Source organism: Octodon degus, unplaced genomic scaffold (assembly GCF_000260255.1).
Source record: "Octodon degus isolate 3935 unplaced genomic scaffold, OctDeg1.0 scaffold00100, whole genome shotgun sequence".
Classification (NCBI taxonomy): Eukaryota; Metazoa; Chordata; class Mammalia; order Rodentia; family Octodontidae; genus Octodon; species Octodon degus.
In genome coordinates, this window is record NW_004524676.1 from 7,750,274 (window position 1) to 7,762,763 (window position 12,490).

General features: G+C 49.7%; 1 protein-coding gene across 3 annotated transcripts; it reads right to left on the bottom strand.

The window, feature by feature from the left end:
- Positions 1-1,725: 1,725 nt before the first annotated feature.
- Asb8 (ankyrin repeat and SOCS box containing 8) lies at positions 1,726-10,871 on the bottom strand. 3 transcript variants are annotated; one of them, XM_023723625.1, is made up of 4 exons: positions 10,824-10,871; positions 6,435-6,596; positions 4,956-5,060; positions 1,726-3,268 (listed from the first exon to the last, which is right to left on the bottom strand). In XM_023723625.1, exons 2-4 carry the CDS (start codon positions 6,561-6,563, stop codon positions 2,636-2,638), a joined length of 867 nt encoding a protein of 288 aa, XP_023579393.1. In that variant the 5' UTR covers positions 6,564-6,596; positions 10,824-10,871; the 3' UTR covers positions 1,726-2,635. The 3 variants fall into 3 exon arrangements, with proteins under 3 accessions (XP_023579393.1, XP_004638664.1, XP_023579394.1); XM_004638607.3 differs by lacking the exon at positions 10,824-10,871 and adding an exon at positions 10,484-10,610 and having other exon boundaries at positions 6,435-6,597; XM_023723626.1 differs by lacking the exon at positions 4,956-5,060 and having other exon boundaries at positions 6,435-6,597; positions 10,822-10,867.
- Positions 10,872-12,490: the final 1,619 nt, after the last annotated feature.

A 12,490-nucleotide genomic window follows, 5' to 3' on the forward strand; every position in this document is an offset into this window, starting at 1 on the left:
GAAAAGCATTCAGGGTTTTAAAACAACCATTCTAAGTAGTCCGAGAAGGCTTGTTGCCAGCGTCTGAAACTGAAGTAGCCAAATTCTCTTTATAGCTCTTTATGGGAAAATGGACAGTGAAAGTCAAGTGTTAGGCATTTCACGTTATCACTGAATCCCAAAAATGGCTTTATGGAGAGTGATGACACTTGAGAGACAAGGACACGGCCTGGGGTGACGAGGCACGTCTCCTAGCCCTCTCGGTCTCAGCTCCGACTTCAGCGCCCATCCCTACCACGCCACCTCAAAGCCAAAACACCATCAAGGCCGTGAGGGCAGAGGGAAGGCACGGTGCAAGCCCGGGCTTTCACACGGCTTTATCTCCAGCCCTGTTTAAATTTTTTTGAGACAGCCTGCAGTCACTAAGTTGTCCAGAATGGACTCCTTTAAGGTCCTCCTCACCTCGGCCTCCCAGAGCCTGGGATTATAGGTGTGCACCAGCACGCCCAACTTCTGGTACTGTCAGTGCTAATTGCCATTAGCTTACAGCTTCTCCTTCCTATCTTTAATCCTAGAAATTTCCTGGACAAAGAGATAAGGAAATGGAGTTAGGTGAAATCTAATCACAGCAGAGAGACACTATGAGCAGTAAAAAAGATTTAAGATCGTAATAGGGGCTGAAGGGAAACAACAGTGGAGACCACTTAGCAACAAAACCCAGTGCAGTACATGCTGTTCCCAGAGCAAGAAAGGTGAAAATGCAAGCTAAGTGGGCTTGGAAACAGCCTACCGGCGCTCAGTGAGTGACTGAAGGAACGAGAAAAGGGAAAATCTTTTCCCACATGGGCAAAACACTCTGCCTTTCCAGAATACAACGTCTATGATAGAAATGAAATAGCTACTGCAGTGATCATGAACCCAGATTGAAAGTGGAGCCCTCTGGGCTACCTTTTAAAATACTGATGCTCACGCCCACTGTGGGCCAATTATCATAGTCCATGCGGGTGGAGCCCAGAGTTGGTACAGTATTTAAAAACTTTCCTGGGCCAGGGATACAGCTCAGTGGCTGAAGTGCCTGTCTAGCAAGCGCAAGGTCCTGAGTTCAATTCCCATACCAAAAAAATTCCCCACTAGGAAGAATGTACGCAATGTGTTAATTATTGAAACTGTCCTACCAGTTTGGTTTGAAACTGTCTCATTGCTATTTGTTTCTCAATAAAATTATGGGGAAAAAAAATCCCTCTGTGACTTTAATAACTAAGCTGGAGCGCCACTGCCTAAAGCCCTAGACACAGCTGAAGAAACTTAAGAGGCCAGTCCTACCTCGGAAAGTAAACAACGAGTATGGGGTGAAATCTCAGCAAGCACTTTTAAAAAAATTCATTGATGGCCTATGTGCAGCTGGGGTTGAAAACAAGAGCAATAATTCTAAATTTGGGGGTGGACAGGAGGTATAAAAAAGGAGGCTTTTCAAATACTCTGCCTGAGCCTTTCCGTCCACGCTGGCTGGCAGTGCCGAGTAGCACCGTTGTTTATGGCAGAGAAATTGAATTAAAATATGCCAAAAGCCAGCAAATAAAGAACTTTTTATAAACAGCAGGAGGAAAGAATGGAGAAAAATAGAAACAAGAAATCGTCAAATTTCTTTTTAGAACTTTAATTTCTTTTTAAACGGGCAAAGACAAAAGCAAACAGTTTTCAATTAGCAGCAGAGCCCATTCGTTTTGTTTGTAGCTCCCAACCAGCTTTTTTAAAAAGGTCCAATTTGCATATAGGTCATCTAGGATCAGTAACAACTTGATCTCCTTCAGGAAAGTGAAAGATGTGGCTGAACATTATTCACTAACACAGATCCTGGGGGGCATTGCGAGGACAGCTAAGTGTTCTCTGCCTAGTCTCTTTTCCCCTTCCCCCAAAGATTTATGCAAAATCAGTTTCCAAGACAATGGGAAGGAGAAACACCTAGGTCTCTTAAAGAGGGAGTTTTCCCTAAGGGAAGGACAGCCAGCCTATCCTCCTTCAGCTTCACTGAGGGGCAGAAAACTGCAACACGGCATCTTGCGATGCTCAGGACTTCCAGTTCCTAGGGCTGCGTGCATCTGCTCTTCCATGTGGAAAGCAGCAAGCCACCTGGTGAAATGACACCGATGGACAACCCCAGGCTTTCTGAATGCCCGGCTCTGAATCCGACACCAACAAGAGCTAGAGCGACTTCATCCTTGGGCACGATTATCTGTAGCTGGAACTGTAATTCTCTTTTTCCACACGTCCATTAAAAGCTCAGAAAGGCTTCCCCTGAAACGCTACCTCACGCCCCACCGCCCGGGAAGGCCACACACGCATGTTCACCCGCCTAGAGACTCAGGTGTGCTCTTGACTCTTCCCTAAAGGGCAGCACAGGGGAGCCCTCTTATTCCGCAGAGTGCAAGCTAAACAAATCCAAGTAAGCAATAAAGAGCACACAGAGATGAGGGATTTTGGTTTGGTTGCCTGGTACAGGGAGGGAGGCGGGGTGAAGGTCACCACTGTGACACACTGCCTTGAAGCCTGTGAACCACCGCTGGAACAGACGCTTTTCTGTTTTCCATGCAGAAGGAAGGCACTGCCGGGCAGGCCTCCCCTAGAATCGCCGCGTGCTGGTGCAAGTCCTTGTGGGCTATTCTATAAGCAACAGATACTCCTTCAAGGAAGCCGGCAGCGGAAGGCCCTTCACCGCATCTGGCAGGTACTGCAGTCCCAGGCTGTGGCGCACCGCATAGCGGGAAAGAGTTTTGAGGGTTCCTGGGGCTGAGCACAGCACAGTCAGCTTTTCGCACAGCTGCTGGTCCTTGGCCACCTCGCGTGGCATGCTGCCATTTTTCCTTAATTCAAAGTGTCCCACTGCTCTGTGCAGAAGCTCAAAGCAGGAGTCCTCTTTCTCAGTCCCGAGGCCCCTGACTAGCAGAGCCACCAGGCGGGAGATAGGTGTCTGGCCTTTCAGGTTGATGACTCTGACCTCGGCACCATAGTCGAGCAGGATGCTGACGCTCTCCAGATTGCCCTTCATGGCAGCCCAACTGAGCGGCGTGTCGTTGTTGTAATCCAGGGCGTTGACAGCAGCCCCGCTCTCTAGCAGGGCCCGCACACACTCCGCGTTGTTCTTGAAGGCGGCCCAGTGAAGGGGGGTGTCTCTGTTGCCATCCAGCGCATTGGGGTTCGCCCCGTACTCCAACAGCACCTCCACACAAGCCTCGTCCTTCTCTGCTGCATAGTGGAGGGCTGTCCGGTTGTAACCATCCAGGGCATTCACCTGGAGGAGAGAAGGAACTAGATCAACAGTAGCAAAGCCGCCGCGGAGGAAGATAGCGGCGCACAAGCAACCTCTGCCACGCATAGCTTTCCGGAACCGGGGACTGAACTCAGGCCCTTGCGCTTGCCAGGGAAGCGCTTATTCCACTGAGCCATCTCCCCAGCCCCATGCATAGCTATGGGCAAGACAGTCCCAAGGCAATGGAAGGGGATCCTGGTGATCCAGATGCAGCTAAGAGGGAGCTAAGAGAGCGGAGCTCCCGACTCACAACCCCGACACAGTGCTGTGCGCAGACAGTGGACCTGCGCTGCGTGGGGTGCTACAGTGTCACTCACTCCTCTTCTCACTAGAATCTCTCCAGAGCAAGGGGTCAAGTAGGAAAAGACCATGTGCAAGGCTTTGAAACTGCTTGCAGAGTCTTCCCTGGGGAGCTGCTACAGTAGCTAGTCACTTTATCTTTCCTGACATTGTATCCAGTCCCTAAGGCAACCAGAATGAAGCAGAACAAAGCTCTGCCATGTGATTGCTCTGCCGTGCCCTTTAACCACGTGTGAAGTGCTAAGCCAGACATTGGCCAAACCGCGCTGTGGGCGGCCAAGGGAGCCCAGCAGAACACGCGCAGAGGGGCGAGTGGACAGTGTTCCCAGTAAGTGTCCCCTTAATCCTCATTTCAGATCCCCAGATATGTGCCAGCGTATTATCTGTTCCCATAACACACGATGCAGCCAAACTGAACCATTTAAGGGCCGGCCAAATAGCTCAGTGGATTAAAGCGCCTGCAAACAGGGGTGCGGCTGAGACTGCAACTGAGATTGGGCGTGGTGGTGCACACCTGTAATCCCAGCTCTTGGGAGGCTGTAAACAGGAGGCTCACTAGTCGGATCTAGCAGTGAGACCCTGAACACCCTGTAGACCCTTCCCTAAAATGAAAAAACCCCAAACAAACAAACAAACAAACAAAACTGAACCATTTAAGTGACTTCAACTTTTATTTGGCTAAGTCTCCCCCTCCCCCAATATTTTCACTTTGAACACTGGTTCTAATCACTTGAGGGTTTGATCCGTTGTCACTTTAGGGTCACTCCTCACTGGCCTCACGGAACAAGAGCAGCATGGCCCTGTGAGAGGAGGCAAAGGCAGCAGGGTGGGGCCCTTGGCTGGGACCGCACATCACGTCCGGGTCACTTAGTGCCCCAACACATGTGCCTTCAAGGCTGCTCATAAACACTCAAAACTGCTGCTTTCTTCATTTACCTAGCAATTCCGACATGCTGTGCTGCAAGTGCTTTGCAACCGAGGAAAAAGCTATCACTATCAGCCTTCTGGGAGCCATGCACAGAATAAGAGAAGAAAGGAAGAGGGGTGAAAGCCTTGCGATTAGTGTGTGGATTTACCATGACGTTCTCCCTTTAGTATCAGCTATGTCAATTTTACTGTTGTTGGTGTTCAGAAAGGGTCTCGCTATGCAGTGCAGTCTGCCCCTGAATTCACTGTGTAGCCCAGCCTGACCTAGAACTCACAGCAATCCTCTTGCCTCAGCCTCCTGAGTGCTGGGATTACAGGCATGCACACACACACGGCAAAGCTATGCCGATAGGAAGGTCAGACTGGAAGAGCAAAGAGAACTAAGAACAAAGGAAGTTCAGATTTTCATGAAATGCTAACGTGACCGTGTTGAGAATGTTACCTCAGCTCCTTTCTCCAGGAGGAGCTCGACACAGTCAGCATCTGACACCATGCAGGCACAGTGCAGGGGCTTCAGGGTGCCGTGGGTGCAGTTCACATCCGCTCCCTAAGGAGGAAGGACACTGCAGTCAGCGAGCTCAACTCTGGCTCACCCCACAAGACAGACTCAGACCTGGGGCACGAGTCCTGACCTTGACTAGGCTGTAAATGGACTGTTTCCTGGTTCCCGTTTTTAATTAAATAATAATTTAATGCCATTGTCTAAGCCAGAGGAATACACTGAGGAGGAAGGAAAGGAAGCCAGTCCCTTAGAACAAGTTATTAAATTTCTCCACACATTAGCATGCCAAGATGGTTACTTGTACATCACTGAGGGCATAACCTTCATGTAAAAGCCACAGAACACTATCGTCAGGCAGGAAAGCTGGGTCAGTGATCTAGGTCCTGTGGCCACCACGTCCTAGAAGAGTCATGAGTCTGTCGGACTGGCAGAGCTGGCATGCATGTTCTTTTAGCCATTCACTGAATGACATGATGGTCTCTAGCAGGAAGGAGCACTTAATGTTATTTTTGTTCATAAACAGCACCAAGGTCATGTACGGGTCTCGCATTCACTGTCACCTATTCCAAGTCAAGTGTTTTTATTTCCACCAGGAAATAGAGAGAGATACCAGGCAGACCAAAGCCACCAGTGACTCAGCAGCAGAACTAGAATTAGAGTGCCACAAAGCCACTACGCTGAATCTCTCGATTGCACTTTCACTGGGAACAAGCTCACCCTGCATGCTCCTCCTGAAGCTGAGCCACAGAGCTCTGCAGCAGCTACGGAGCTCGGCACTGCTAACCAGGATCCCAAGTCATTAAAGATGGTTACGCTTTCCAGTGGAAAAAGAATATCTGTAACTTTTCCTCAACAGGAATAACAGACCAGGGCATCAAAGCCGGTCAAGGATGCTAGTCACATGACAGAACTATTGAGTAGTAGGGCAGAACACCAGATGAAGTGCGCTCAGCTTCAGCATTCTCTACCAACCAGAACTGGCAGCTACAGTAACAACACAAAAGGAAAGTGAACTCTTGCACGTAGGGACCATACCCTGGTGTGGAGCACAGCTCATACGGCTCTGAAAAGCGCCTCTGCTTTGCTTACCCTCCACCACCCTCAGTAAGACGTGCGAAGACTTGGAGCTCGATGACTTTGAGCTTCCACGTGCACCATATTCAGACAGTGATTTTTCAAAGAACATGAGTCTAAAGCTATCTAGAACATATTTTCAGAGGAAAACTACGAGACACACAGAGTGAAGGGGAGAAAGCAAGCAAAGCAAAATGTAGGGGGAAATAGGTTTTAATGGCCAGCTAACACATTCCAGAAGACTGTACAGGCTGGCATCCTGTGCTCAGGCCAAGTCGCAAGTCTGAACTTGCTCAGGCTTCACCGGCAAGTGCCCACCCCCTCTGCGGGACGCAGCATACTCACCCCTCTGATGAGGTCCTCTACATTGTCATGAGGGAAGGAGCGGATGGCAGCGATGGTTCGGATTAGGCGTTCTGAGAGAGAGTATTTGCTCTGAATGCTCTGCATAATATACCACATGCTGGAACTCATCAAGGCTCAGAGTGCATTCACATGCTCCAAACGCCTGAAACAAAGAAGCTTTAGGCATATACCGTGTCACTGAGCACATCTGTCCTTGGGCTCACACTCTCGCTGAGGCTTTCCCGATACTAGAAGCAGATGTCAAGATCAGTGACTCACTCCATTTCTGTAATCACAAGAAGCTAGTTTATGATAGTTTCTAGAGTGCCGAGCAAACCCGGATGCAAAAGCTCCAGGCTAGTAACATTTCTCTGCAAAGTATGGAGCTAGCCACCAGCATCCATCACAGATGGTTCTCCTGCACCCTGTGCGGCATGATTCTGTCCGGGTCTACAGGGTGGATATCAAGAAGTAGCAGTAGCTCAGGCTCACGAGTGACCCCTGGCCACCAGTAAGCGTCATGGACACTGTCCACGTCCATGACACACTAGGACTTTGTGCGGTAGCCTATCCCCAGACTGTTCGAAGTGCTGGTCATATATTTGCCATTCCAGTATTTGTTATGTTTGATTTTTTTTTGTTTTATTCTTAGTAATTCTTTACTATCATGAAAACTTTTCCTTAGTTGAAGTGTTTTGAAATATTTAATTAATTTCCTGAACATTGTTTAATCTTAATGTTTGCTTTAAGATTTATGGGCCGGGGAGATAGCTTAGTGGAATAAGCGCTTCCCTGGCAAGCACAATGGCCTGAGTTCAATCCCCAGTTCCGCAAAAAAAAATTTACAATGTGAAATCTATTAAACAAAACAAAAAAACCCCACAGAGTATGGAACTAATTCATCCATGAACCTCTGTGTGGTTTCCAAGACTAGTTAAGAAACAGGAGTTTTTCAAAGGCTGAAGATAACACTCAAACACTTTTTCTCCTCTGAATTTCTGTTGTTATTTCTTATCAACCTCACCTTTATGTTATTTATTATATTTGCCTTACAGTAGTTATGTGCACACATATTCCTCCATCTAAACTGTAACCAAGGGCTGGCCAAACAGCTCAGTGGATTAAAGCACCTGCAAGCAGGCGAAGGGGCCAGTGGTTTGAGTCCAGGGCCTGCTGTGCGGGCTCCGACCCCGGGGTGCACTTACCAGGCAATTGAGACTGGGTGTGGTAGGACACGCCTGTAATCCCTATACTTGGGAGGCTGTAAATAAGAGAATCACTATGAGTCCGATCTAGTAGTGAGACCCTGAACACCCTGTAGACCCTTCCCTAAAATACAAGAAAAAAAAAAAATGTAACCAACTAGAAGGGAAGATCTTTACTTTTTATTTATTTATTTTTTGGTGGTGCCAGAGATCGAAGTCAGGACCTTGTGCTTGCCAGGCAAGCACTTATTCCACTGAGTTATGTCCCTAGCCCCAGTTCTCTGCTCTTTTGTTCACATAAATACAGGTAATTAACAAGTACTGGTTGGCTGAGTAAAAGGTATGGTAGTGACTGTTACCTGTGAAAAGAGAAAAGTTATGAAACAAATATACCTATCTTAATGATAAGGTATTTTATCATTTTGTTCAAACATTTTCAGAGAAAAACAGGTAATATTTGAGGTAATATCCTAAAATAAGGAAGAAAGAAAACTATTACAGAGTCATCTGCTTAAAGAAAAACAAAAACAAACTAAAGTTCACATCAAGATACGCTTTCAGGGGCTGGCGAGATAGCTCAGCAGTCTAAAGCGCCTGCTTAGGCAAGCTTAGCCAAGTGTGCAAGGTTTGGTTAAATCTCTGGTACCACATGCCACACCAGCCGTGCCCCCAGGGTGGGCTGAGCCAGCCACCAAAAAAAAGCCTTCAGTTTTAGGAAAGTAAGCAGATTTAAAATGAAAGGGTTTTTTTTTGGTTTGTTTTCTGGGACAGAGTCTTGCTATATAATTTAGTCTGGCCTTGAACTCACAGCCATCCTCCTTTCTCTACTTCTCAAGTGCTGGGATTACAGATGTACGACACTATGACTGGCTTAAAAATGAATTTAGAATATTAAAAATTGGCATTTTATGACAACTGAGAAATAGATTTGGGTAAATATGTTTAAACCACAATGTGGTTGAGTTCTAGGATGACATAAGATAGTGTAATGCAATATACTTGCCTTACATTGCATTCAGCTATGATAAAAATTCTGACTATACAAGATGTTAGTTAGGGAACATTTAAAGGCATATCTAGTAAGATGGCTCATTTTTGTGAAAAAACACATATAAAACACTGTAGAGAGCGTTGGTGAGATAGCTCAGTGGACTAAGCACCTGCCTAGGTAAGATCAGGGATGGGGGTTCGATTCCCTCCACCACAGGCTGTGCCGGCCCGCGCCTGGGCTTGCTGAGCCGGCCACGGAGACCAGGCGTGGTGGCATATGCCTGTAATCCCAGCTCTGGGGAGGCTGAAATCAGGAGGCTTACTATAAGTCTGAGCTGCATAGTGAGACCCTGTGCCAAATACATAAACAAACAAAGGAAAAATCGCTGAAGAAAGAGCAGAGCATGATGTCCACACCTACAACCTCAGAGTGTGGCAGCCTGAGGCAAGAGGACCCCTATGAGTTTGAGGGCAGCCTGAACTACAAAATGAGACTGTGTCTCAGAAAAACCATAAATAAATAAACTGTAGAGAAAATATGCAGTACTAACGCTTTAGCTGCTTAGGAACCCATATTCTTACTAAAATAGAAGTTCCTTAGTAGTACGGATTTCTTTGATAGTACCTGCCACAGGATAGGTCATTGAACCAATATAAAGCATATTACTAGTAAATCCTAGTAAATTCAAAACTTTCAGTAGGTAGTAAGCATGTCATGCATATGACTACTAAAGGAAGATCTAAAAATTATTATTATTATTATTATTATTATTTTTTTTTTTTTAGCGGAACCGGGGACTGAACTCAGGCCCTTGCGCTTGCCAGGCAAGTGCTTATTCTACTGAGCCATCACCCTAGCCCTCTAAAAATTATTTGTAATTCTGTAACATAAAAATGTTGCTTTTTGTAATAGGGTAACTGTAAACTTTATGACATAAACTCTACAAACTTCTTTTTGCTAATCAGTAGCCATTTGCATCTAAATATCTTAAAATATATACGGGGGCGAGTGAGAAAGCTCAGGAGTCTAAAGCAGGCTTGTGCAGGGACCTGGGTTCGATCCCCGGCACCACATGCTGCACCAGCCCCGCCCCCTGGGTGGGCTAAGCTGCCCCCCCCACTATAGCTATCTATATCTATATCTATATCTATATCTATATCTATATCTATATCTATATCTATCTATCTATATCTGTCTGGGGATAAAGTTCAATGGTAGAACATATGCTTCGCATGTATAGGGCTGTGGGTTCAATCCCCAGCACCTATGTGTACGCAAGCGCCAACCATACTCTTCGGTGTGTGCATAAACACACACACACTCTCAAATTCCTGAAAGACGTCTTTGTGGAGGGGCAGGGGCCCTTGCGAGTGGGAGATCCTAGGAATGGGGCAAAAAAAGAAAGGCATGTAGCTGTCTGCTAACAGCTTCTGGGCCCTGATATTTTGCAGACACTAAACGCTGCCTGCACTCTCTCCCCGCGCTCTGCCTCCAGGCCATGACCTCCTGCGGAGTGTGACCAGGGCTCTCGCCCCTGCCCGGAAGCTTCAGGTGAGCAGCAGCCCCGGGCACATGGGCACCTCGCTGTCAGGCAGGGCCGAGGAAATCTCAGTCCACCCTCACTCTGGACAGCAGCCTGGGCGAAAGCTTCCTCCGCGGGCACCTGTGTCGCTGAGCTACATCCCCCAGCCCAACACGCCCCGTTTTCGTTCGCTACGGGATCTAGAGAAAACATCAAAGGGTTTTTCTGTCTTTCTTTCTTTTTAAGCTACAATCCCAGCTGAAGAGACGGCTGGCTGCTCGGAGGGCCTGGGCCTCCGCCTCGGCGATCAGAGGCGCCCGACCCCTCGCACCTGCCGTCCTCTAGCCAGGGCGGAGGCCGGGGGTACGCAAGGCAAGGTGGCGCGGTGTCACTTTCCGCACCGGCTCCCCGCGCACCGCAGCCGTCCCGGCAGGTCTCCGGGCGGAGTGAGCGGGGTCGGCGCGGTGCGGGTCGGCGCGAAGCGGATCGGCGCGGCCCGCGTCGCGGGAGCCCAGCGCGGCCCAAGCCCTCCCGCGGCCCCCGGAACGCCGTCTCGGCCTCGAGCGCTCGCGGACCTCGAGCCAGCGCGAGGGAGGAAGCGTCCCTGGGCGGGGCGCCGGCTCGCCGTCCCGGCTGCACACCTCCGCGCTAGCTCGGAGGACGACTCACCGGCCGCGGGCGGAGCGGGGTCTGCAAGTCGCTGTCAAAGCGTAACCGGAAGCGGAAGCTGGCGCCGCGGGCGCGCTCGCTCACAGGCCGGAAGGCCCGAGGGGGCGGGACGCTGGCGCGCTGGCCAATCGCGGAGGGCCGCGCGCGCACGCGCAGACGCCCCGCGGTCGGGCTGGCGGCCCGCTCGCTCCCCGGCGCCGGAGCGGAGGGCGGCTCGGCCTCTCGGGCCTGGTCCTGCCGTAGGAAGGACGCTCGCCCAGCCCGAGGGGGTGCAGCGGTCCCCAGCTCGCCGCGGCCACACCGGCCCAGCTGCTTAGGGGAGCACGCGTCGGGCGCGCCTTGGGAAAGAAAAGGGCCGGCGGCATTGCTCGCGGCGGCGGAAGGGGCTGGCCCCAGGGCGCCCGCGTGGGTGTCGCGCACACGCGGTCGGTACCAGGACATCCCCGCCGCCCGAGAAGCGCAGAACTGAAAATGCGGAGGGCTAAAAAGGGACGTCAGTGTTCTCCGTAACTCTCCACGCGGAGATGCCGACCCTGCCAGGCGGGGCACCTCGCCGTACAGAGCGCAGGCACTAGGAGGCGTGCGCGCGGCGGTGCTCGGAAGGCCGGAAGCCGCCTGCGCGGGGCGCCGCTCCCCATCGCCTGCCCCGCACGCCAAGATCGACCAAAGGGGGCTGCGGGTAGCGCCTGCGCCCCGGTGGGCCGCGGGACGGACAGCTTGGACCCGTCGCGGGAGCGAGCCTTCTCCGAGTCTCCGAGGGCCAAGAATTTTGCCACGCGGGAATGTGGCAAACCACCGCCTACCTCTATACCAGGGTAAGATTGTCCAAGTTTTCAAAAGAAGCTGAAAACGACATTTTAAAAGAGAAAAGCAAATTCTCCCAAATTGCATATGTTAGCAATTTTTAAAATGGGAATATTTTTAAAAGCAAGTAACATTCAACCTGCAAATCCAGACTCTGGATTAAAGCCTATTTTAGTCATTGGCAGCTCTGAGGCTGAAGGATATAAGGCAGCTTTTTGGTTGAGAGGGGTCTGGAGGGTTAAGTGTAAGCTGCAATTACATATTAACTATTGTGTGTTTAATTCATAGATTTGCCTGAGAACATTTGAAGAAATCCTACTGAGGTAACAGAGATTAGAAATCCCCACCCCATCCTCTGAAGCATTATGATGTACTTTTTCAAATTCAATCTATGGTAGCAGTTTGATTGTGTGCTTCTTGCATACAAACTGGAAATCTACAGTAGCACCCTGAAGAATATTAAACTTCTAACTACAGGAATTAGATATGCTTGAGTTGATGCTGATCCAAAATGAGGGAATACATTTTGAAAATTTAAGTCCTTCCTGGACACAGTGGGGAAAGTCACAGAAAATAGTAAGCCACCTTCATGTCTTCTCCAGGCCTAACTTCATTTCAAGGCCGGCCAGATAGCTCAGCAGATTGAAGTGCCTGCTTAAGCAGACACGGAACGGGGTGGGGTGGTGGAGGGGGTGGGGGGTGTACCATCCCTGGCTGTGCCAGCCCTGCCCCCAGGGCTCTGAGACAGCGATTGAAACTGGTGATGGCGAGTCCCTGTGATCCCAGCGCTTGGGAGGCTGAACACAGGAGGATCACTATGAATCCAATCTGTGTAGTGAGACCCTGTAGACCCTGCACTAAATAC